General features: G+C 43.6%; 1 protein-coding gene across 2 annotated transcripts; it reads left to right on the top strand.

Annotated features, from left to right (window-relative positions):
- Nucleotides 1-1,155: 1,155 nt before the first annotated feature.
- On the top strand, nt 1,156-25,795 carry si:ch211-195o20.7 (cytospin-A). Of its 2 annotated transcripts, none has more exons than XM_046309270.1 (11): nt 1,156-1,823; nt 3,063-3,172; nt 4,084-5,004; nt 5,203-5,276; nt 15,345-15,904; nt 16,331-16,424; nt 17,289-17,355; nt 17,478-17,650; nt 21,249-21,365; nt 24,978-25,037; nt 25,152-25,795. In XM_046309270.1, exons 2-11 carry the CDS (start codon nt 3,133-3,135, stop codon nt 25,239-25,241), a joined length of 2,196 nt encoding a protein of 731 aa, XP_046165226.1. In that variant the 5' UTR covers nt 1,156-1,823; nt 3,063-3,132; the 3' UTR covers nt 25,242-25,795. The 2 variants fall into 2 exon arrangements, with proteins under 2 accessions (XP_046165226.1, XP_046165225.1); XM_046309269.1 differs by having other exon boundaries at nt 1,166-1,823; nt 16,328-16,424.
- The last annotated feature ends 264 nt before the right edge of the window (nt 25,796-26,059 follow it).

Genomic DNA, 26,059 nt, shown 5'->3' with positions numbered 1-26,059 from the left:
TGATAGATACTCTATCAAATGAGTTTGTGAAATCCAGTGCCAATTTTAGCATGTAAACCTTGGTGGGAAAACTCCCAATATTACCAATGCACGATAGTTAAATGGATACATGAAACGCATCCTAGCAGGCAATTGTTCTGTGCAAACGTTCTAAATGTTGACTAAAGAAATCACTGGACAAGTTAATGGAAACTGTAGCTTCTGGTTGGTGGCACCATAATTGGGGAGGATGGGCTCGTGGTAATGGGCGGAGCAGAATTCCATTTGCTCTGTTCCATTCTCCCCTCGGCAGCCTCCACTGGTTCGAACCACATAAAAGCTCCTCAAGCTGCTCACAGCATGGGTAGGCAGACCAGAGATGGTATAGAAAGCGAGACATCCCACTCCCTTATTTGTTCTGCCAATATGGTCTGATTATTGCCCCAGCCCTGCGAAGGGTTGTTTTTATCTGGTTGTGCTGGGGAGGATGGGGAGAGTGGGGATGGGACAATAAGTAGACCAGAACCATCTGTTCACGCGAGAGAGGGAACAGCCACTTACACAGACAGGAACCTTGACCATTTTTGTTAAATGGTAAACGACCTGAGTGAACAATCTTCATTTATCCACGATCTTTGCCCAGACCCCCATGAGAAACGCTTTATGATAGATAACATGGCACTCCTTTTTAGCTTTGTACAAACCATCCTGATCTCACGAGCTTAGGGTCTGTTTCGTGAGACCAGGATGATTCATGAGGCTAACTCTTTTTAGGGCCTAAGCCAAGTTGGCGTAGTCTAAACCAAGTTTGCTTTTTTCAAGTTTGTATAATTTTGTCAGGCACTGTAAATAGCCTAATTCCCATAGAGACCTGGAACTTTCCATAGTTTTTGTGAAATAAACCAATGATGTAGGCCCAGGCTACCGCCATTCCAATGCTTTCAAGCCTCCAAGCCTACTGCTGGGCCAACCTTACAGGCGCAGGCCTACCCCTACAACAGGATTCACCAATATGTTTAATTTTATATGATTATACACCTGAAAAAATGTATAAGATACCACTAGATCAAAAAGAGGTGACAACTCAAAAGGCTATAACACAGAGTTCCAATAACCAGAGGCGCAACATCGCAAGTTTTCCGGGAACGCTTGAGAAGCAGACCAGGACGGGGTTTTGGGTTTGAGAAGTGAAAAATTCTTCCTTCGTTCTTAATTTTCTCGAAATCTAAAGGCACAACCTCGATTCAAGCCAACGTCTTAAGTAGTTGAACATGTCAATTACTCCAGCCTCGTGAAAGTGAAAAACGGACTTTATATTGAAGGAGTGCCTTTGATTTGACATCTTGTACATGCGCAGTTCGGAGCGTGACGACCGATGACGTGTGTCTGCACATGAGATTTGCTAGCTATCTTCATACTGTACTGTCTTTGGCTATAATTCCATCTGGTAGGTTGCATGCCGTAGGACAGCCCAACTATGCTCCCTAGTGGTCAAGGCCCGAATTTCAAGGACATCAGAGAAGAATGGATCAAAGTTAGAGAAAGTTAGGCCTGTATAAAGTTGCTAAAGATGCATTCATTTCTGTTAGAAAATAATCACATGACATATTGGGTGTTTTCATGAGAGAAACAGGAGTTTATATGTCTACTCTACCGAGAACAAGTGGAGTTGGTGCACTTGGCTACTTCGTCCCGACTATTTCGTTGTGCTCAACCCCACCGCATTGACGAAGACGGATCTAATGCGCGGTAGGCTACAGAGGGAAGAAAGGACAACACACGGACTATATTTCCACGAGGAGGAAAATAAATCGATTAAAAAAATAAATTATTCTACTTTAAAGGTAGTGTATAGTTACTTTTTTCGCAGAGTAAAAAGTTTGATGCATGCGTCACTGTTTGGAAAGAAAGAACATAACAGCCAACTTCTTTTGAAACTGGTTTTGTGTTTGTAGAACAACAGTGTTTGCTTTTGTAATTTCTTGGATAAATAGGTATGTTTCTGAATAAATATTTTTATGGGACGACTTGGATTTCCCTCCTAGGCTACATTATTTAGGTTAAGGTGCGGTTCTGTAAGTCTAGGACTACATGCATGAAACTTCCTTCGGTTTATCAATCCAATTTAAAATCTTGATTAAAGGCCTTCGTGTTCATTTAAAATGTGAGTACAATGCAAACGCCCAAAGCCATTTGAGGTTTGAGTGATCTCCATCATTAGTCGACTACAGATTTGGTTTGAGTACTGCCAGCGCCTCGTGTATTGGCACTCTCTTTTGGACTGATGTTATGCACTCACACGATTAGACAACCTAACATAGGATACCAGCACAGATTTGTATTGTTATTACTACTACTAATGTAAATAGACTTATGTCTAGTGTCTTCTGTAATTCAAATGTATGCAAATTTACCTTGGATATTTAATCGTTTGTTTTCTGTGCTAATGATAAGATGTTGTGGGGTTCTATTCTGTCTCCTGGTATATCCCGCTCACTAAAATGTAGTTTATATTGTTGTTGGATTTGATTTACACCACAGGTACGACACTAAATTCAAATGAACATTCAAAAACATGGCGTGGATTCTAGGGTGTGTAATGTTTAGTCTGGATGCACGATCTCTCTGTCTTACTGGGCATTCAATATGCTAGACTAGAGGGTCCGGTTCAAGTGATTGGTTTACATGTGAAAAAAAAGTAGACCTTTTCCAAAGCACTTCTCTAATCATATCACGTGATTAGAGAAGCACTATCACTGGCTTACCACACACCCTGCAGCCCCCGCCCAAAAATAAACTGCTACGTTTTCTCTCATGCCAAAATGTGTAGAATGGCATATTATTAGCTATGTAACTGCACATGTTCCTTTCTGCCCCATGGCCAAATGTGTAGAACTGCTGGAAGTTTGTCATTTTCCCCCCAGACCTTGCGGGGCCCCTCAAATGTGTTGCGCCACTGAGTGCTATGTGTATGATTAGAGGAGTGATGACCGATTTCATTGGTGCATAATTTCCCTTGTGGAACATGACATAATTTGTGCAGTGTCATATTGGAGATGAATCCTATTGATTGTTGTGTGCAGGTCTCCTCTGCAGCCTCTGCTCTGTCCTGACTGAGAGCCACTGGTGTGTTGCCCACTTTCTCACTGCATCATGGGTACCTTCTCCAGCAAGGACGGCCATGGACCCACAGGTACCCTCTGCCCCCCTACAATACACACACACCTCACTTAATTAACCCGCCAACCCCCCCCTTGCTGTGCTGAACAAGTCTATTGACTTTTCTTACAGAGAACAAAGACAACATACCACGAGACTCGCATTTATATTTAAGCTTTTAGTCAACGGTGGAAAGACCGAAAGGAGACTGGAGGGGGGATGGACAGAGACTGACATGAATAGAGAGAAGGAATGAGACAAGAAGAGGGGAAGAGACAGGAGATTGGGGAACATAAAGTGTGTGTGTGTAAGCCAGAGGGTAGGAATCTTGGCTTGGCTGGGCTCATTCTCCTCGCGTCCTCTTGTGATTCGTCAGGCTCTGCTGCCCCAGCTGTGATGAATCGGCAGAATTCCCCAGCTATGCACAAGGGCAACGGCTTAATCATGGCAAGCCTAATGCTGGCAGACACACTCACACTAGCACACTATGGCTTGGAATAGGTGCATAAAAGACAGCGGTGGAAGTGGGGAGTTATGGCCCGTCACTCTGTATTTGATGTGGATTGATATTTAACTGATCATGATGCATCACTTTCAATAACTTGTTTAGTTGAACTATCAGTGGTAATATCAATTAAACCTAGAGAAGGTCAGTTCAAGCGAAGGACAGAGGAGGACGGGGTCAGTGGTGGTGTAGATCAGCAGCACAGAGCAGAGGAATGTGTCTCCTGATGAGCAATTGCCCATTCATCCTGAATGACAGCCTGGGTATTGTACGGGGTTAATGGTCTGGTTTAGTCATCCTAGCAGCTCTGCATGCCCAACCAGTGACCACTGTACTCAATCTCTCACACTCTCTTTGTCAGCCTGCCTGTCTCTCTGACCATCTGTACGTGTCCCTCACTCACCCTCACACTTGTGCGTCGTTGCTCTTATTCTATCCAGGGCCCAGCTTGGATGTGTTCCAAACCCCTCCTACTTCTCCAGTAACCTCCACACTGCCTACTCTCACTCCGATCACACCCTCTACACCAGGCCAGCCAGCAGCCCCAGTACCAGTCACATCTCTAGCCCCAGTACCAGTCACAGCCCTAGCCCCAGCATCAGTCACATCCCTGTCCCCAGCATCAGTCACATCCCTATCCCCAGCATCAGTCACATCCCTATCCCCAGCATCAGTCACAGCCCTATCCCCAGCATCAGTCACAGCCCTATCCCCAGCATCAGTCACAGCCCTATCCCCAGCACCAGTCACAGCCCTATCCCCAGCACCAGTCACAGCCCTATCCCCAGCACCAGTCACAGCCCTATCCCCAGCACCAGTCCCAGCCCTATCCCCAGCACCAGTCCCAGCCCTATCCCCAGCACCAGTCCCAGCCCAATCCCCAGCACCAGTCACAGCCCAAGGCCCAGCACCAGTCACAGCCCAAGGCCCAGCACCAGTCACAGCCCTAAGTGGGAAGAGACTCCTGCCCGTCAGCCCAGGCTACTCTGTGATTGGTCTTGGGTTTATCTCCCTGCAAGGAAGGACAGGAAGTAATGCAGCAGTGCCTGAAGGGTGGGTTGTGATGGGGTGTAATGGAGGCCCCACCAGGTCTAGTCCCAGGATCCCTGTACCCCAGGGGAAGAGCTCATCGATGAGCCCCACCAAGACTCCTTCATCCCTGGGTAGCTCCCTGTCCTCGGCCAGCCCGATTAGCCCGGTCAGCCCCTCGGGGCAGGGCGAGAAGGACAGTGGGCTGAGCCTGACCACGCTGGAGCACCATGGGTCTGCAGACAACCAGGGTGAGATTGAGAGGCTGGTGGAGGAGTGTAGGACAGCACTGGGTCTCAGCCCCAGTCAATATGCAACACTAAACATCGCAGGTAAGAGCAGCACATCATGTACATAAACATTACCACTCCCCCTTTATAGCAATGCCTAAAATAATCCCCCATTATGAAATTCATGATGTCATACCTCTGAATTATATGAATAACTACTACCAAATGCATTTTTCTGTCCTCCTCCCTCTCTCACGCTTCCTCTCTTTCTCCTTTTTCTCCCTCCCCTGCCTCTGTCAGATGTGTTGAAGCATCTGCTAGTGGAGCGCCAGGAGTTGACCGCTGAGGTCCAGAGTCTGCGGGAGACCACGCAGGTGAGAAATACCAACAAGACATCCCAATAAACACTAAACTTACCTTAGGACAGAAGATGTCCTGTTTCCAAATCAGGAAACTGATTTTACATAATGTAACCCTTCAGCTTCAGTCTAGTTCCAGATCTGATTAGGCTTTAGTCTTCTGACTATTGTTGCCATGCAGCACATTTGGCATAATAACAAAGGAACACTGTAGAGGACAGTTGGCTAAAGCACAAACAGATCTGGAGTGAGGCTCATCATGGCTACACATTTAGACAGATTATATTCCTATTAATGGAAGTACTGAAGCCCAGGTGTGTATTTCCTTCAGTTTTAATCAAATCAAATTGTATTAGTCACATGCTTACTTATGAGCCCTTAACCAACAATGCAGTTTAAAAATAATATGGATAGGAATAAAAGTAACAAGTAATTAAAGAGCAATAGCGCGACTATATACAGGAGGGTACCGGTACAGAGTCGATGTGTGGGGGCACCGGTTAGTTGAGGTAACATGTACATGTAGGTCGAGTTATTAAAGTGACTATGCATAGATGATAACAACAGAGAGTAGCAGCGGTGTAAAAGGGGGGCTGGAGTCTTTGACCATTTTTAGGGCCTTCCTCTGACACCACCTGGTATAGAGGTCCTGGATGGCAGGAAGCTTGGCCCCAGAGATGTACTGGGCCATTCGTTGTACCCTCTGTAGTGCCTTGTGGCTGATAAGTTGCCATACCAGGCAGTAATGCAACAAGTCAGGATGCTCTCGATGGTGCAGCTGTAGAACCTTTTGAGGATCTGAGGAGCCATGTTAAATATTTTCAGTCTCCTGAGGGGGAATAGGTTTTGTCGTGCCCTCTTCACAACTGTCTTGGTGTGCTTGGACCATGTTAGTTTGTTGGTGATGTGGACACCAAGGACCTCTCAACCTGCTCCGCTGCAGCCCTGTCGACGAGATTGGGGGTGTGGATAAGTTTAGAAATGTAAACAGGAAATGACACCACCCTGAGGCAGAGGTCAGGGCTGGGTTTCACCGCTTGTAACATCTGAGTTTAGCAGATAACAACAAAAGACCCTGTCATCTCCACCCATAAATGGATCAGAGCAAGGGCCTCTGGGAGACGTGGTCCTGCTAATAGGCCTCATCCTGTCCTAGACCCATCCTGAGAGGCCCAGGAGGAAATGCTCTGATATCGTCCCCCCCCCCACACTTGCTCAATGCACTGTCACAGGTTCGTGTATTGAAAGGGCTAGATGATGTGTAGAAAGACATGGTAAGGAAGATGGAAGTTTAAATTCTTTGAGCGTTGCTCAGACAGTCCTGAGGCTCCCAAGAGATTCCAATTCAGATTCCATTTTTTTCTGTTAATTTCCTGTCAAAAGCCCATTCCAAACCTTGACCCACCATAATTATTTTTCTTTCCAGGGGCTCACAGCTTCCCCTGATCTGCTCCAGATTGGGAAGATGGAATACAAGCCCTACTCCCTCCATCCCTCTCTCTTTTCCTACCATCCTCTCTTTTTCTACTTCCTTCCATCCCTTTATATAATTTCCTCTCCTTCCCTGAACTCTTCAACATATCTGTAGGGACCCAAGGCAGATAGACTGAGCTGGGGAAAGCCAAGAGAGACGGGCTCTAGTGAGAGAGAACCTCTACCCCTAAATATTAAATTCAGTGTTTCTAACACTGTTGACTCAGTTGTGTAATATAAGTGATAAAAGCTTTAATGTACTTTCAGAGAGTGACAGAGATGTGTGGAGGAGGGGGGCTGCATTCAGCTGTCGGAGACAAAACTTGTTTTGTTTGGTGGCGTTAGGGAAAAAGTCAGACTGTGTTAGAGGGAGAGAATGGAGAGACTGACTATTGTTGGTGTGTGTGTGTGCGCTAGAGAGAGAATGGGGAGAGAGATCAGACACATTGAGTCTTGGCTGAGATGTGGGTGTCGGGCTGCAGTGTTTACCCTTTCCCTGGGCCTCCCTCTCTCTCTCTGTGCTTCTCTCTACCTCTCTCTTCCTCTCTTTCCCTGGGCCTCACTCTCACTCTCTGTGCTTCTCTCTACCTCTCTCTTCCTCTCTTTCCCTGGGCCTCGCTCTCTCTCTCTGTGCTTCTCTCTACCTTCCTGTCTCTCCACCTCTCTTTCCCTGGGCCTCACTCTCTCTCTGTGCTTCTCTCTACCTCTCTCTACCTCTCTCTTCCTCTCTCTACCTCTCTCTTCCTCTCTTTCCCTGGGCCTCGCTCTCTCTCTCTGTGCTTCTCTCTACCTCTCTCTTCCTCTCTTTCCCTGGGCCTCGCTCTCTCTCCCTCTCTGTGCTTCTCTCTATACCTCTCTCTTCCTCTCTTTCCCTGGGCCTCGCTCTCTCTCTCTGTGTGCTTCTCTCCACCTCTCTTTCCCTGGGCCTCGCTCTCTCTCTCTGTGCTTCTCTCTGTCTCTCCACCTCTCTCTTCCTCTCTTTCCCTGGGCCTCACTCTCTCTGTGCTTCTCTCTACCTCTCTCTTCCTCTCTTTCCCTGGGCCTCACTCTCTCTCTCTGTGCTTCTCTCTACCTCTCTCTTCCTCTCTTTCCCTGGGCCTCGCTCTCTCTCTGTGCTTCTCTCCACCTCTCTCTTCCTCTCTTTCCCTGGGCCTCGCTCTCTCTCTCTGTGCTTCTCTCTGTCTCTCCACCTCTCTCTTCCTCTCTTTCCCTGGGCCTCAGTCTCTCTGTGCTTCTCTCTACCTCTCTCTTCCTCTCTTTCCCTGGGCCTCACTCTCTCTCTCTGTGCTTCTCTCTACCTCTCTCTTCCTCTCTTTCCCTGGGCCTCGCTCTTCTCTCTCTGTGCTTCTCTCCACCTCTCTCTTCCTCTCTTTCCCTGGGCCTCGCTCTCTCTCTCTATGCTTCTCTCTACCTCCCTGTCTCTCCACCTCTCTCTTCCTCTCTTTCCCTGGGCCTCGCTCTCTCTCTCTATGCTTCTCTCTACCTCCCTGTCTCTCCACCTCTCTCTTCCTCTCTCTCTCTGTGCTTCTCTCTACCTCCCTGTCTCTCCACCTCTCTTCCTCTCTTTCCCTGGGCATCGCTCTCTCTCTCTCTCTGTGCTTCTCTCTACCTCTCTCTTCCTCTCTTTCCCTGGGCATCGTTCTCTCTCTCTCTCTGTGCTTCTCTCTACCTCCCTGTCTCCACCTCTCTTCCTCTCTTTCCCTGGGCCTCGCTCTCTCTCTCTCTCTCTGTGCTTCTCTCTACCTCCCTGTCTCTCCACCTCTCTCTTCTTCTCTTTCCCTGGGCATCGTTCTCTCTCTCTCTCCACCTCTCTTCCTCTCTTTCCCTGGGCCTCGCTCTCTCTCCCTGTTCTTCTCTACCTCTCTATACCTCGCTTTCTCTACCTCTCCACTAGCGGTCAACTGATTATGATTTTTCAACCGATTATTGGAGGACCAAATAAAGCCGATACCGATTAATTAGACGATTTTTATTTATATATATATATATATATATATATATATATACACAGTGCCTTGCGAAAGTATTCGGCCCCACTTTGCGACCTTTTGCCACATTTCAGGCTTCAAACATAAAGATATAAAACTGTATTTTTTGTGAAGAATCAACAACAAGTGGGACACAATCATGAAGTGGAACGACATTTATTGGATATTTCAAACTTTTGGAACAAATCAAAAACTGAAAAATTGGGCTTGCAAAATTATTCAGCCCCTTTACTTTCAGTGCAGCAAACTCTCTCCAGAAGTTCAGTAAGGATCTCTGAATGATCCAATGTTGACCTAAATGACTAATGATGATAAATACAATCCACCTGTGTGTAATCAAGTCTCCGTATAAATGCACCTGCACTGTGATAGTCTCAGAGTTCCGTTAAAAGCGCAGAGAGCATCATGAAGAACAAGGAACACACCAGGCAGGTCCGAGATACTGTTGTGAAGAAGTTTAAAGCCGGATGTGGATACAAAAAGATTTCCCAAGCTTGAAACATCCCAAGGAGCACTGTGCAAGCGATAATATTGAAATGGAAGGAGTATCAGACCACTGCAAATCTACCAAGACCTGGCCGTCCCTCTAAACTTTCAGCTCATACAAGGAGAAGACTGATCAGAGATGCAGCCAAGAGGCCCTTGATCACTCTGGATGAACTGCAGAGATCTACAGCTGAGGTGGGAGACTCTGTCCATAGGACAACAATCAGTCGTATATTGCACAAATCTGGCCTTTATGGAAGAGTGGCAAGGGGAAAGCAATTTCTTAAAGATATCCATAAAAAGTGTTGTTTAAATTTTGCCACAAGCCATCTGGGAGACACACCAAACATGTGGAAGAAGGTGCTCTGGTCAGATGAAACCAAAATTGAACTTTTTGGCAACAATGCAAAACGTTATGTTTGGCGTAAAAGCAACACAGCTCATCACCCTGAACACACCATCCCCACTGTCAAACATGGTGGTGGCAGCATCATGGTTTAGGCCTGCTTTTCTTCAGCAGGGACAGGGAAGATGGTTAAAATTGATGGGAAGATGGATGGAGCCAAATACAGGACCATTCTGGAAGAAAACCTGATGGAGTCTGCAAAAGACCTGAGACTGGGACGGAGATTTGTCTTCCAACAAGACAATGATCCAAAACATAAAGCAAAATCTACAATGGAATGGTTCAAAAATAAACATATCCAGGTGTTAGAATGGCCAAGTCAAAGTCCAGACCTGAATCCAATCGAGAATCTGTGGAAAGAACTGAAAACTGCTGTTCACAAATGCTCTCCATCCAACCTCACTGAGCTCGAGCTGTTTTGCAAGGAGGAATGGGAAAACATTTCAGTCTCTCGATGTGCAAAACTGATAGAGACATACCCCAAGTGACTTACAGCTGTAATCGCAGCAAAGGGTGGCGCTACAAAGTATTAACTTAAGGGGGCTGAATAATTTTGCACGCCCAATTTTTCAGTTTTTGATTTGTTAAAAAAGTTTGAAATATCCAATAAATGTCGTTCCACTTCATGATTGTGTCCCACTTGTTGTTGATTCTTCACAAAAAAAATACAGTTTTATATCTTTATGTTTGAAGCCTGAAATGTGGCAAAAGGTCGCAAAGTTCAAGGGGGCCGAATACTTTCGCAAGGCACTGTGTGTGCGTGTATATATATATATATATATATATATATATAATGACAATTACAACAATACTGAAGGACCAATGAACACTTTTATTTTAACTTAATATAATACAGAAATAAAATCGATTTAGTCTCAAATGTATAATGAAACATGCTCAATTTGGTTTAAATAATGCAAAAACAGTGTTGGAGAAGAAAGTAAAAGTGCAATATGTGCCATGTAAAAAAGCTAACGTTTCAGTTCCTTGCTCAGAACATATGAAAGCTGGAGGTTCAATATTCCCAGGAAAGAAATGCACTTTAGTTTTGCCAGCCTAATCTCAGCAGTTGAGAAGGTTGAAGTCATAAACAGCACTGTGATCAAGCATTGCTAAGAGCTGCTGGCAAACGCAGTAAAGTTTGAATGAATGCTTACGAGCATGCTGCTACCTACCACCGCTCAGACTGCTATATCAAATCATAGGCTTAATTCTAATATAATAAACACAGAAGTACGAGCCTTAAGTCATTAATATGGTCAAATCCGGAAACAGTAATTTCAAAACAAAATGTTCCATATTTTATCAAATGGGTGGCAACCCTAAATCTAAATATTGCTGTTACATTGCACAAACTTCAATGTTATGTCATAATTATGTAAAATTCTGACAAATTAGTTCGCAACGAGCCAGGCGGCCCAAACTGTTGCATATATCCTGACTCTGCATGCAATGAACTCAAGAGAATTGACACAATTTCCCTAGTTAATATTGCCTGCTAACACTAAATATGCAGGTTTAAAAAATTATACTTCTCTGTATTGATTTTGTTTATGGTTAGGTACATTCGTGCAACAATTGTGCTTTTTATGCAAATGTGCCCTTGTTAAATCATCACCCGTTTGGCAAACTAGGCTGTGATTCGATGATAAATTAACAGTTAACCTAGTAATATCATCAACTATGTGTAGTTAACTAGTGATTATGTGAAGATTGATTGTTTTTATAAGATAAGTTTAATGCTAGCGAGCAACTTACCTTTGCTCCTTGCTGCGCTCGAGTAACAGGTGGTCAGCCTGCCACGCAGTCTCCTCATGGAGTGCAATGTAATCGGCCATAATCGGTGTCCAAAAATGACGATTACTGATTGTTATGAAAACTTGAAATTAGCCCTAATGAATCGGCCATGCCGATTAATCGGTCGACCTCTACTCTCTACCTCTCTCTTTCCCTGGGCCTCGCTCTCTCTTCCTGTGCATCTCTCTACCCCTCTCTCTCTCTCTTTCCACCCCTCTCTCTTTCCCTGGGCCTCGCTCTCAATTCAAATTTAATTTAAGGGCTTTATTGGCATGGGAAACATATGTTAACATTGCCAAAGCAAGTGAAGTAAATAATATACAAAGGTGAAATAAACAATAAAAATGAGCAATAAAAATTACTCTCAGAAGTTACATAAGCATAAATATGGGTTGACCTTTTCTTGTGGCAACAGGTCACAAATCTTGCTGCTGTGATGGCACACTGATATTCCACCCAGTAGATACAGAGTTTATCAAAATCGGGTTTGTTGTCTAATTGTGGATCTGTGTAATCTGAGGGAAATATGTCTCTCTAATCTGGTCATACATCTCTCTCTGTGCCTCTCTCTGTCTCTCTCTCTCTCTCTCTCTCTCTCTCTCTCTCTCTCTCTCTCTCTCTCTCTCTCTCTCTCTCTCTCTCTCTCTCTCTCTCTCTCTCTCTCTCTCTCTCTCTCTCTCTCTCTCTCTCTCTCTGTGTGCAGCAGGTAGCTTAGCGGTTCGGAGCATTGGTCCAGTAACCGAGCAAAGGCACTTAACCTCAATTTCTCCTTTTAAGTCACTCTGGATAAGAGCGTCTACTAAATGACTAAACTGTAAATGTACCTCACTCTCTCTCTCCTGTGCCTCTCTCTCTGGACATCTGAGGGTTCACCGCTCCTCTCTCACCAACCCTCCCTCCTTCAGCACAGAAACTACAACAATTACTTCACAACTGTTGCTTTTGTCTCTTATCCCCCCCATGCTAGCCTCCATGTCTCCCCCCATTCATTGTGCCTGTCCGTGTGGTTGGTTGGTGGGTGGGCTGATCCCAAGGTTTTAATAGCTCTCAGGTCTGCTCTGGGATCATTTCCAGGTGGACAGTGCTGCAGATTTCCTGGAATGAGCCATTTGGTTTTGGCTCCAGAAACTCAAGAGGCTGGGGTTGAACGTGTTTACATGCCAAATGAAGGTTGTGTGTCAAATTTGCAATGCGTAAAAAATGGCTGGGGAGAAGGTAGATACCGTGTGTGTGTGTATATGGGAGAGGTATAAGCAGTATGTCTTTTCTCTAGGTGAGTGGGTGAGTGTATCCACAGGCCTTGTATGTAGAGGGACTGAGCCAGTCTCTTAATGAGTATCAGAGTGTATGGGAACTGGTTGTTCAACACACCCCAGTGAATGTGGAAAGCTGCAGAGCCACGGTAGAGTGAGGATGTTTCCCCAAGTACGCATTAGGGAGTCTGGGTGTGGATGTAAACTGAGGCGTGGGGACAGATGGATGGTTCTTTCTCTCTCTATCTCTCACACGCACCAACCGAGAAACACATCTGGAATTAGCTCAACACTCCCAGAGAGACTGTTCATGAATCAGTGTATGAGAGTCCACATCTGTGCCTGTGGTGGGTCACTATGTCAGTACCTCAGGGATGTGTATATATATATATAGAGAGAGTGTGTGTGTGTCTGAGGGAAAATCAACAGTGTTATCTTTGAGTTAAGGAGTGTCCCATCCTGTTTCCCTCTTAAGACATACCCTCTTTGGACAGTGACAGTTAGTTTGCTGTACAGACAGGATTCAGAACATAGGCTACTAAAGAATGTGGGGGTTTAGACTAAGACTAATGGTTTCCCACGTTGTCCTTTTTCTCCCATCTGGCGTTATGAGTTGCATCATGTGTACTAATAAAAATTAGTTTGTCTCTGCTGCCATAACAAGGCAGTTTAAACTCTGTGTGAGGCTGTGTGTTTGTGGATTTGAATCAAAGAATGTGGGAACGGGTTGTTCAGGGTTTGTGTGGTTTTACATGCTGTAAAGTTTGTGTTCGAGAGAGGGGTGAACTTCACTTTATGGCTGTGTTCGAAGGGAAAAGACAAAGAAGGAAGGTGTGTGTTATCGAGAGTGGGTGGAAGAGAATATGTTCTGTGTGTGGGTCTCCAGTGACTGCATAATTGGCCCCAGCTGTGGTCTTGAGTCGCTGGTCAGATGAGGAAATGAGTTGGCTCCAGTTTCTCTGTCTCTTCTCCTCCTCCACGTCTCTATCCATTCTTCATTTAATTACCAAACGACCCAACTCCTCCACACTCCCACGTTACTCTGCGGGTCACATTGCAATGTTCACGAACAGAGTCCATCTGTATGTTACCTGACTGCTTTGGAGCTTGTTTGTCCTCTATTTCCATCATTATAGGGATGTCTGCTCTCAAAAGCTTTTCTCAATATGAGAGCTTGGGACTAGAAGATTCTATCTGCAAAAAGATGATTCTGAGATAATTGGCTTTGAATGTCCAAGTCCTCATTGGAATGGTTTCAGCCATTTTTACATTGTATTATTTAACAAAATTAATTGGGGGTATATAGGTAGAGAACAAGGCTACAGTATGTCAATAACTCAATTTGGACACAGGAGATGTGAAGAAAACATGGTTGATGTTTGTTGGTACTTTACCTTGGTGCAGTTCTATCATTGCAGATGAGGTTAGGGGAGGAGCCCACTTTACAATATTGAGATTCACCGTCTGGTTTTGATTTGAGGACTTGGTGTTGGTATCTTGGTATCACCTGTCTCATGAGTTAATAGCTTGATGCGGGGGTAATTCAAGATGGCACTGATAGACATGGTCACACTGTTCCTAGCTTCTAGCCAACTACAAGCATTTCAATACACCCGCGATAACATATGCTAAATATGTGTATGCGACCAATAAAATGTTATTTGACGTTTATTGGAATGAGTCTTGTCCTGGAGGCAGAATGAAGTGATCCTCGCTAGATTGGCCAGCTGGAAAGTCAACATGGTCTATATTGTACATTTTCATGAGAACTTAAATGGGCTTTTTGATCTTAAATTAGGGTTAGCATTGTGGGTAAAGTTAGGGTTAGCATTGTGGGTAAAGTTAGGGTTAGCATTGTGGTTAAAGTTCGGGTTACGTTTAAAATCAGATGGTATGACTTTGTGGTTGTGCCAGCTAGTGACCTCTCTGCAGAACTGCCTCCAGAACAAGATTCATAATGAAATCCGCTAACCTGCTGTTTCCTTTGAAATTTACCAATAATGCTCTGATTTCCTTTCCCTGTTTGAACTTGATACATTTCTAAGGAAACATATACAATAATCTCAGTGCATCAAAAACCCTTGGGAGTAAGAGCTGTTAACACTACATTCCAGGTTAGTGGATCTGATTTGAGCACCTGAATGGGGCCAGGGCTATTTAAATGAAAATACAATTTTATTGGTACATACACATATAGCAGATGTTATTGCGGTGTAGCAAAGTTGCTTAGGAGCTAGAAGCAGAGCTTCCATGTCTGTCGACGCCACCATGTCAAAACCCCTTGGCACAGGGTCCCGATGTGGCTCATTTGATTCTCTAGTGCCACTCCTCTAAACTTGCAAAAGCTTGCCTCTCATTCTGTCCAATATTTGAGTCAGATTATGAATGCCAACTGGATATTTGATCAGTAAATAGCTCATAGTCTCTAGAGGCCCAGTGCTGTGTATAATGTGATGCTGGCAGACAAATTAATATGGAAATTATGTCATATGAAATCAAAGATTAAAGACTTGCACTCTCGGTGTGAATATAGAAATAAACTTTAAGACCAAATTAGTTAACTCCAGGCCCTCAGCTGCAGACTATACATATGTTTGTTCCAGCCCAACACTAACACACATGATTCAACCGTTGGACTGTTCTTCATAGTAGCTAACTGTTAGTGTCTTCCTTCCTGCAGACGGAGCGAGTGGAGTGGAACCAGTTCCAGTCTGACCTGCAGGTGGCGGTAGCAGTGGCCGACCGACTGAGGGCCGAGGCCGAGGAGGAGCTGAACACGCTCAGAGCGGCTCAGATGGATACAGAGCGGGAGCTGGAGGCTGCCCAGCAGAGACAGAAAGAGACTGATGGGCAGCTGGTCAGCCTGAGAGCAGAGCTGAGGGAGAGCAGGCAGAAACTGGTCCACCTCACCCAGAACCAGGGACCAGGACAGGCCCAGGCTCAAGCCAAGACCCAGGGCATGGAGAGGGCTACTGGGGAGACCAGCACACTGGAGACCCAGGAGGGGACTCACCGGGGAAGGGAGAGGGGGATCAGCAGGTTTGGCCGAGGAAGAGGAGATGACAAGATGGAGAAGAGGAGCCAGGAAGAAGGGAATAAGAATATAAGTGTGAAAGAGGCTCGAACGGACACTAAGGGCGTGGCCAACAGGTACTTGAGGAACGTGACCAATGAGGAGAGGAGTGGAGAGGAAGGGTGTAGCATGAGGGAGACACAGAGGATAGTCACACAGAGGGCAAGGTGAGTACCATGATGACTTCCTGTTTGTATGAGTTCAACTATACATGAACTTATGCTCAGCCTCCTGCTTGTAATGAAGGTTAACGTCCATGATTTATATAGCTGGCTATTCTAACAAAAAGCAATCCAGACCGATTTTTGGACTGCTGTAATGGAACAGAGATTAACAGGCAGGGCACTTGAGGACATGGATTTGTAAAAACCATGTTAAAACTGATCCACTACTACGCTTTCAGTTAGATTATTCAAAAATAATAATTTTCTGTTTTGATATATTTTTTAAACATGAACTGAGAATAATGTGTATCAATAACAGTTGGCTTTGCTCTCATGTCTGACCCCTGATAAGTTGAACAACAAATGTTGTGTGGCTGTGTGAGTTCAGTTCATCCAATAATAGCAAAGCACATTTCTTGATTTCAGAAGCCTTTCCAGACTACCCGCATCTTCAGACTCCCCTGCTGTAATGAATGGAACATCCCAGTCCAATATTGCCACAATAGCTGGATCTATAAACAAGGTGAGACCACTTAAAAGTTGGGGTCTAACTGCTTGTCTGTGTGTCATACCTCTGGAAATATTTAACGATATTACTATTCCAACCATTGGCATCATTGTGTTAGTCAGTGTGTTTTCTGATCTACTAGAATTTGAATGTTATTGCGTAGGAATATTGTTACTGTAATTTAATTATGCCAATGTGTTTTCATTAATTGAAAACCCTTAATCTATTTTATGATAATTTGTAAGATTCTTGTTTGCATAAAATAGACTGAGACCAGCCATTTCAATAATAGGTAACATAATTTATTCTTTGAGCGCGCTGCCACGTTACCACGAGCAACAGTTTATATACAATAACATGACGTCATTTCATTGCTTAACAGAATCCCCTCCTCTCGACTGGGACAAAGTGAGGTTAAAAATTCATTCTAACTTACTAACACACTCCCAGGTCACACAACATAATTGAATTAACTTTTGACCCCCTCAACATTATCGATCACCACTTAGCTGACAGTTCTAATTAACAGAGAACCTAGGAATGCACTCACTTCCTTATCCAAAACACCCCAGAGCTCAGTTTCGTCGGTTCAACCACAGGTTAACTACCTTATCTGTTTACTTAATCCACAAACCATTCCTTTCTTTCTAGTTGGAATGGTATTCATTAACTTTAATTACTCCTTGTCAGTGTCACACAATTCCTTCTTATGAACTCATATTGTTAATCAGATATCTTATGAACTCATATTGTTAATCAGATATCTAATAAAACAGAGTATACGTTTACTTAGTTACAGTTCCATTTAAAATTATTTGTTCTGTCATTTAATCATAATTTTCCTAACAAATATATATACTGTATGGTGTGTCCTTTCAGAACCAAAGTCAAACCAGAGGAAGAAAAGGGCTAGAATGGCAAGACAGCTGGTCCAGCACTCACACAGGTGTGTTTCTATGTGTGTTCCACAATCACCCATGTGTCAGTACGCTCACCATTCCATGTTGCTCTTATGTCTAGTAACGGAAATGAGCTAAATCCCTTTCTATTGACATATGTGTGTTCCAGGGAAACGGGAGGAGGCATTGAACCAGTACAACTCTGCCCTGGCAGAGCTGCCCCCAAACACGACCTCTAAGACCAGGTCTCAGGATGGCTTTAATCTACTGCTACGCCGCCATGGAGGCTCCAAGAGGAACTCTCTTCTGCGCTGGTGTCAGAGCCGCACTCAGGGCTACAAGGTACTGTAACGTATGTGTGTGTTACGGTTGGGCGATTTATTATGATAGCGTCGTCTTTCGACGATGATTGGGGATGACATCGTGATGGGACCCAAAACGTAGTCTCGCAGGGATTCACACCTGACATTCTGAGTAATTTGTTGTTTCCTATTTGCTATAGTTCATTTCTATACATATGTTCTATAGGAGCTACAGAACACGAGAGGACTGAAGGCCAGACAGAGCGGAGAATTCCACAAAAGCAGCACAAAATGTCCAGTCTGAAAATATAGTTTCTCTCTCTGTCAGATGCATGGACATCAGGCTATAGTAGCCTAAACCTTTACATTTAAAAAAAATAACAGACAGTTAAGGAATATCTTATGTCAAGCTGTTTAAAAAAATAACTTAGCCTGTCGAATGGAGAGAGAGAAAGGAATATAGGCAATGAATATGACAGAAGGCTACGCTTCATCTTTTCATGCATGGCTTTCCCCCGATCAAACAAAGAATGAAACGGCGTTCCATCTCAGTTATTTGAACAGCTTAAAAACTTAAGGTAGCCAGTAGTGCTTAGCGATTAGTGCCTTTTGAGGTCAGTTTGGTTTCAGTTTCAGCGATTTTATTTTTCTTGAAATTGTATCAGTATTATTATTTTTTGGTTTATAAACTCCGCAAAAAAAAGAAACGTCCTCTCACTGTCAACTGCATTTATTTTCAGCAAACTTAACATGTGTAAATATTTGTATGAACATAACAAGATTCAACAACTGAGACTAAAACTGAACAAGTTCCACAGACATGTGACTAACAGAAATGGAATAATGTGTCCATGAACAAATGGGGGGTCAAAATAATCCAAAATAACAGTCAGTATCTGGTGTGGCCACCAGCTGCATTAAGTACTGCAGTGCATCTCCTTCTCATGGACTGCACCAGACTTACCAGTTCTTGCTGTGAGATGTTACCCCACTCTTCAACCAAGGCACCTGCAAGTTCTCTGACATTTCTAGGGGGTAATGGCTCGAGCCCTCACCCTCCGATCCAACAGGTCCCAGACGTGCTCAATGGGATTGAGATTCGGGCTCTTCGCTGGTCATGGCAGAACACTGACATTCCTGTCTTGCAGGAAATTTGCACAGAACAAGCAGTATGGTTGGTGGCATTGTCATGCTGCAGGGTCATGTCAGGATGAGCCTGCAGAAAGGGTTCCACATGAGGGAGGAGGATGTCTTCCCTGTAACGCACAGCATTGAGATTGCCTGCAATGACAACAAGCTCAGTCCGATGATACTGTGACACTACGCCCCAGACCATGACGGACCTTCCACCTCCAAATCGATCCCGCTCCAGAGTACAGGTCTCGGTGTAATGCTCATTCCTTCGACGATAAACGTGAATCCGACCATCACCAACTCGTCAGTGAAGAGCACTTTTTGCCAGTCCTGTCTGGTCCAGCGACGGTGGGTTTGTGGCCATAGGCGACGTTGTTGCCAGTGACGTCTGGTGAGGACATGCCTTACAACAGCCCTACAAGCCCTCAGTCCAGCCTCTCTCAGCCTATTGTTGAAGTCTGAGCACTGATGGAAGGATTGTAAGTTCCTGGTGTAACTCAGGCAGTTGTTGTTGCCATCCTGTACCTGTCCTGCAGGTGTGATGTATGGATGTACCGATCCTGTGCAGGTGTTGTTACACGTGGTCTGCCACTGTGAGGACGATCAGCTGTCCGTCCTGTCTCCCTGTAGGTGTCTTGGGCGTCTCACAGTATGGTCATTGCAATTTATTTCCCTGGCCACATCTGCAGTCCTCATGCCTTCTTGCAGCATGCCAAAGACACAGATGAGCAGGGACCCTGGGCATCTTTCTTTTGGTGTTTTTCAGAGTCAGTAGAAAGGACTCATTAGTGTCCTAAGTTTTCATAACTATGACCTTAATTGCCTACCGTCTGTAAGCTGTTAGTGTTTTAACGACCGTTCCACAGGTGCATGTTCATGAATGGTTTATGGTTCATTAAAGCATGGGAAACGGTGTTTAAACCCTTTACAATGAAGATCTGTGAAGATATTTGGATTTTTATGAATTATCTTTGAAAGACGGGCCTGTAAGAGGGTCGTTTCTTTTTTTGCTGAGTGTTAAATATATATATTTTTTACATTAAATGCACTATGCATTTTGTGGGTTGAAGCAATGTATATTGTGACTGCCCATTAATTACTTATGAACCATCATTTATTCACAGTACTTTAATCAAACATTTTAGTTGTTGTGGATTTTACATTTGTTTTATTTGATGACATTATCCGGCCCAATTGGCCCAGCATCGTCCGGGTTTGGCCGGTGTAGGCCGTCATAGTTAAGAACACATTCTTATTTACAGACTTGCCTAGTTAAATAAAGGTTAAATATATTTTTAAAAATAATTCTCATATCTATAGAGCTGCCGGCTATGCTTTCTGACAAAATCACTATTTTGTACTTCTTCAAAGTAAATAAGGCATGCTTTTATGACTGCCGAATACCAACTATCAATCCCTTAGTTCAGATACCTCACAAAGAAACTGCTCTCTGTGTCCCCTCTTGATCTGACATTGTAGTTGATTATCAAGTTTTCTACGCTAAACTGTGTAGAACATTACCCTGTTGGAAACTACAACTCCCTACTCCATCGCAACAGTTTGGGCAGATGATATGATTTATCTATAGAGAAATTGCAGCAAAATATGCCATTGAGCTCACAGAAAGAAAAAAGTATGAAATGGAATTCAAGTAATTGAAACAACATCAGTCAATTAGTTGTTTAAAAAACATTTTGGTTAATCACTCAGCACTAGTAACCAGAGGACTAATAATGAGAGAGAGAGAACAAACAATATCAATAGCCTATACAAAAATCTAATGACAAGTTTAGGCTTATTAAGACAGAAATGATTCATGCAGCCTGGGAGAATCCCTCCGTGAGACGGTAAACCAAATGACCAATAACCTATCCTCCTAGGCTGATCATAAAAGTTAAGAAAATTTTACTTAAGAACAGTAGCTTATTTCCTAAATATTCTAGTCTTAAGGTGTTGTTCAAAAAGAACAAGAAAAGTCTATAGCCTAAGTCTATATTATGATGCAAATAAAGCAAGAATTATCCAGTACTGTGGACTGCTTCTATCCAGCACTTGATATAGTCCTGTAACCTAGAGCTCACTACTGTAAGACGGCTGTTCCTCATCAGTCACTGCACGCATACACGCGCATACACACACACAAACCTTTTCTGCTCCTCCACCAGAAAGGAATTGTAGAAAATATTTGCCATTGTCTGCACTTGGCCTCTGCCCAGGCTTTCAACAACATTATCTTTCGACATGTCCAGTTTGATTCGATTTCGTGCTACAGCCCAATAGTCATTTTAGCAGATTTGTATTATTTATTTATTTTAGTAGGGGCGAAGGTTTACATCACCCATCCCTAGTGTGTGTGTGTGTGTGTGTGTGTTGAACAGGGTCAGGAGAAAGAATGCTTTGGGACTCTGATGTAAAGAGAATGTTGTCCTGATGTAATCACTCAGCACTCATTATGGTGGTGTCTTTACCCTTTCTCTGCCCCCGCTCACTTTCTCTATTGACAGAATATTGACATCACTAACTTCAGCAGTAGCTGGGCGGATGGTCTGGCCTTCTGTGCTGTGTACCACACCTACCTCCCTTCACACATCCCCTACTGCACCCTTAGCCCTGACAACAAGGTGGGTAATACTAGGGCTGTGGCGGTTATGACATTTTGTCAAATGTTGATTTTCATCCAAATCTGCCAGTCTCACGGTAATTTACCGGTAATTAGCATCTCCAGGCTTCCACGCATAGCCTACAAGCTATTGATACAGACTTTTGGAACATGTACATCCATTTAATGTCGCCTAGACCATCACAATAAATCCATTATTAATTTTAGACAGGTCTAAAGAAACATGATATGAAGAAAATGGAGTCTATTTCAAAAGAACACAATAGCATATTCTGAGTTGTCCTTATGTTAGTCTCTGATCTTGCTATGTCATATGGCTGTGGGCAACACTAGTTCATATAGCAGACTTGCTTAGAATTCCGTGGCATTATTTTATAGTATGAAGAATATAATTGAACATAGCTGGGAATAAACATTTTTAAAAGTATATTTTCCCCAAACGATTTCCAGATGTGTGCACATGCGGCTATTTTGTGTTGAGTCGTTTACAAGGTAACAGGTCCTCTATATGCTTAATTTAGAATTAATTATGTAACTTTAGTTGTGATACAAATGTTAGGCTATATGTTTAGATGATTAGTACATTCTGAGACTGCATGATGCGACTCTAATTTGAAAAAAGTTGCTTGCAAGGCATGAGCTCAACTCTATTTCTTGCGCAGGCTGCACACACTTCATCAGTCTCTCATTCTCATTTTAAACCTTGAGACAATTTAAAGCATGGATTGTGTATTTGTGCCATTCAGAGGGTGAATGTGCAAGACAATACATTTAAGTGCCTTTGAATGGGGTATGGTAGTAGGTTCCAGACGCACCGATTTGTGTCAAGAACTGCAACGCTTCTGGGTTTGTCACACTCAACTGTTTTCCATGTCTATCATGAATGATCCACCACCCAAAGGACATCCAGCCAACTTGACAACTGTGGGAAGCATTGGAGTCAAAATGGGCCAGCATCCCTGTGGAACGCTGTCGACACCTTGTTGAGTCCATTCCCCAAAGGCTGATCTGAGGGCAAAATGGGGGGGGTGCAACTTTTATATTAGTGTACACTGAGTATACCAAACATTAGGAGCATCTTCCAAATATTGAGTGCACTCCCCCCTTTTGCATTCTATGTATCCCAGGTAGGCTACCCCTGTTGTAAAGGGGATTAATGTGCTTAATTTCAATAAATATAGCAGTATGAGAAAGCTGGGATCCTCTTTTAAATAGTGTTCAGTCAAAACTCTTTCACACGCGATTGCTCAATGACTGGGCTTATAAGAACACATTTCACTAGGCTCCGTAGGCTGTGCGCTCCATAGGCTATGTGCTCTGATCGCGTTCCAGGGGTCCTAGGCCTATAGACCACGTTTGGAGTTATTTGGCCACTTTAGTTGTGATACAAACCTTATCTAAATATATAGGCCTATGAGCTAGGCTACATGATGCGTGCAACTATGATTTGATAAAGTCAAAAAGGTCATAGCTATTTCTTGTCTGCACACGCTGGGCATCATTCAGAAGTGATAATATTGTCACCATCACGCTATTCTCAATTTCATATTTTCTTTAGTTTTGAAATTAGTTTTCATATAGACTGGACCATTATCATGCACCTGTCGAACAGGAGCAGGGGGAAAAATACATGGCATCCTTATGCACTTACAGGGGGGCCAAAAAGTATTTAGTCAGCCACCAATTGTGCAAGTTCTCCCACTTAAAAAGATGAGAGGCCTGTAATTTTCCTCATAGGTACACTTCAACTATGACAGACAAAGAGGGAAAAAAATCCAGAAAATTACATTGTAGGATTTGTAATTAATTTATTTGAAAATTATGGTGGCAAATAAGTATTTGGTCAATAAAACAAGTTTATCCCAATACTTTGTTATATACCCTTTGTTGGCAATGACAGAGGTCAAAAGTTTTCTGTAAGTCTTCACAAGATTTTCACACACTGTTGCTGGTATTTTGGCCCATTCCTCCATGCAGATCTCCTCTAGAGCATTGATGGTTTAGGGCTGTTGCTGGGCAACATGGACTTTCAACTCCCTCCAAAGATTTTCTATGGGGTTGAGATCTGGAAACTGGCTAGGCCACTCCAGGACCTTGAAATGCTTCTTACGAAGCCATTCCTTCGTTGCCCGGGTGGTGTGTTTGGGATCATTGTCATGCTGAAAGACCCAGCCACGTTTAATCTTCAACACCCTTGCTGATGGAAGGAGGTTTTCACTCAGAATCTCACTATACATGGCCCCATTCATTCTTTCCTTTACACGGATCAGTCGTCCTGGACCCTTTGCAGAAAAACAGCCCCAAAGCATGATGTTTCCACCCCTATGCTTCACAGTAGGTATGGTGTTCTTTGGATGCAAATCAGAATTCTTTGTCCTCCAAACATGACGATTTGAGTTTTTACCAGAAAGTTATATTTTGGTTTCATCTGACCATATGACATTCTAGCAAACTTCAGACGGGCCTGGACATGTACTGGCTTAAGCAGGGGGACACGTCTGGCACTGCAGGATTTGAGTCCCTGGCGGCGTAGTGCGTTACTGATGGTAGGCTTTGTTACTTTGGTCCCAGCTCTCTGCAGGTCATTCACTAGGTCCCCCCCATGTGGTTCTGGGATTTTTGCTCACCGTTCTTTTGATCATTTTGACCCCATGGGGTGAAATCTTGCGTGGAGCCCCAGATCGAGGGAGATTATCAGTGGTCTTCCATTTCCTAATAATTGCTCCCACAGTTGATTTCTTCAAACCAAGCTGCTTACCTATTGCAGATTCAGGCTTCCCATCCTGGTGCAGGTCTACAATTTTGTTTCTGGTGTCATTTGACAGCTCTTTGGTCTAGGCCATAGTGGAGTTTGGAGTGTGACTGTTTGAGGTTGTGGACAGGTGTCTTTTATACTGATAACAAGTTCAAACAGGTGCCATTAATACAGGTAACGAGTGGAGGACAGAGGAGCCTCTTAAAGAAGTTACAGGTCTGTGAGAGCCAGAAATCTTGCTTGTTTGTAGATGACCAAATACTTATTTTCCACCATAATTTGCAAATAAATTCATAAAAAATCCTACAATGTGATTTTTCTGGATTTTTTTTCTAATTTTGTCTGTCATAGTTTGTGTACCTATGATGAAAATTATAGGCCTCATCTTTTTAAGTGGGAGAACTTGCACAATTGGTGGCTGACTAAATATTTTTTTTCCCCACTGTAAATAGTGAATGGAGGATGCTTTTCCCGTGGTTAATTTTCATGCCAGCCAGGTAGACTACTCCTGTTGTAATGCAAAGCAATGTGAATTAAAATAAAGTTGAGAAATAAATATAGTAGGCTTAGCCTATAGAAAGCTGATGGGATACAATTTTTAATAGAGGCCATCAACTCTGTTTCCTCACGCAATTGTATAGTTTATAGAAATGTGGCGCAATATGAGCTCATGGGCTCTCATGGAGAAGCCTAGTTACTGTGACTAAACGATCACATGGAATTTGATTAGTCATGACTCGTGAATGCCGGTGTGGCAGTAGTATGGTCACCGGAACAGTCCTAGGTAACACACGCATGCATTGCACACTCACTCAGTGATTTGCCTCTCAGACATGGTGCTGCTTCTTTTATCCATAGAGCGAGAACCTCAGCCTGGCATTTAAGACGGGAGAAAATGTTGGAATCACAACATCGCTGGTGAGTCTGTTAATCAGAACTTGTGTTATTTAAAGACTGTCAAGTTTGTTGTATGCTTGTATGAAAAAACTCAACAGTGAACGCTGCAGTATTGAAGTCATCTGTGTTTTACAGACCATGGAGGAGATGCTGAGGGCCGGAGGACCAGACTGGCAAAGAGTTCTGGGATACGTGGAGTGCATGTATCGTCACTTTGAGATGTAACGCCCAGGACTGTGTTTTTGAGGGAAACCTCGGCGGGAGGTACAGTTCACTGCTATTGGTGGAAGGATGGGGAGTGGGAGTCACTCCTCTACTAGCTGATATGGTCATTGACAGCCATATAGAGAAAGTTGGGCTTTGTTGGCACAACAGAGCCCCCTTCTGGTCAAGAGTGCAGGTGCAGGTTGCTGTAAATGTCTACACTGAGACCCCATCAGAAGGTTACACAAAGTAACTGATCTTATCATACCAAACCTTTGCTTGAGTCCTAAACTTTTTCTCAGCAGTGCCATCTAAAGCTGCTGATCTGTGTCCAGTGCCTTTAGTACCACAATCTTCCATTTAAAACATGTTCATGTTTTCTGTCCGTTTTAGCACTCTGTAAATATGCACTTTTAATAAGCACTTTGATTGTAATTTAAGGGAGGAAGGGGGAAAGGGAGTGTATTGGATGCAGTCTCCCTGTCTAGCAATCCATTGATTCTTATATGTAACTAAAATGTGAACGCTGACTATGTTGCCAAAGATGCAGAATAAATAAAATGGGCAATATAAAGATATGTGTGTTTGTTCTGTACAGTGCTGTCCAGCAGGGAGACCGAAGTGCTTTATTACAGTGACATGACTTGGGAAATCATATGGGAGGCCTTGGTTAGTATGGTCTTTGTCTCCATCTACTGGGGTCTTCGAAGTTGACACGTTATAGCCATTGTAGTGATTAGTACTGTGATCAAAACAAATGTAATAATTGAAAGGTTTTTTCAAAGATTATTACAGAAGAACCATAATCACACAGAGGCAGACACACACACACGCAATGA

The sequence above is a fragment of the Oncorhynchus gorbuscha genome, linkage group LG17 (assembly GCF_021184085.1).
Source record: "Oncorhynchus gorbuscha isolate QuinsamMale2020 ecotype Even-year linkage group LG17, OgorEven_v1.0, whole genome shotgun sequence".
NCBI lineage: Eukaryota > Metazoa > Chordata > Actinopteri > Salmoniformes > Salmonidae > Oncorhynchus > Oncorhynchus gorbuscha.
This window is presented reverse-complemented; position numbering and strand designations above follow the sequence as displayed.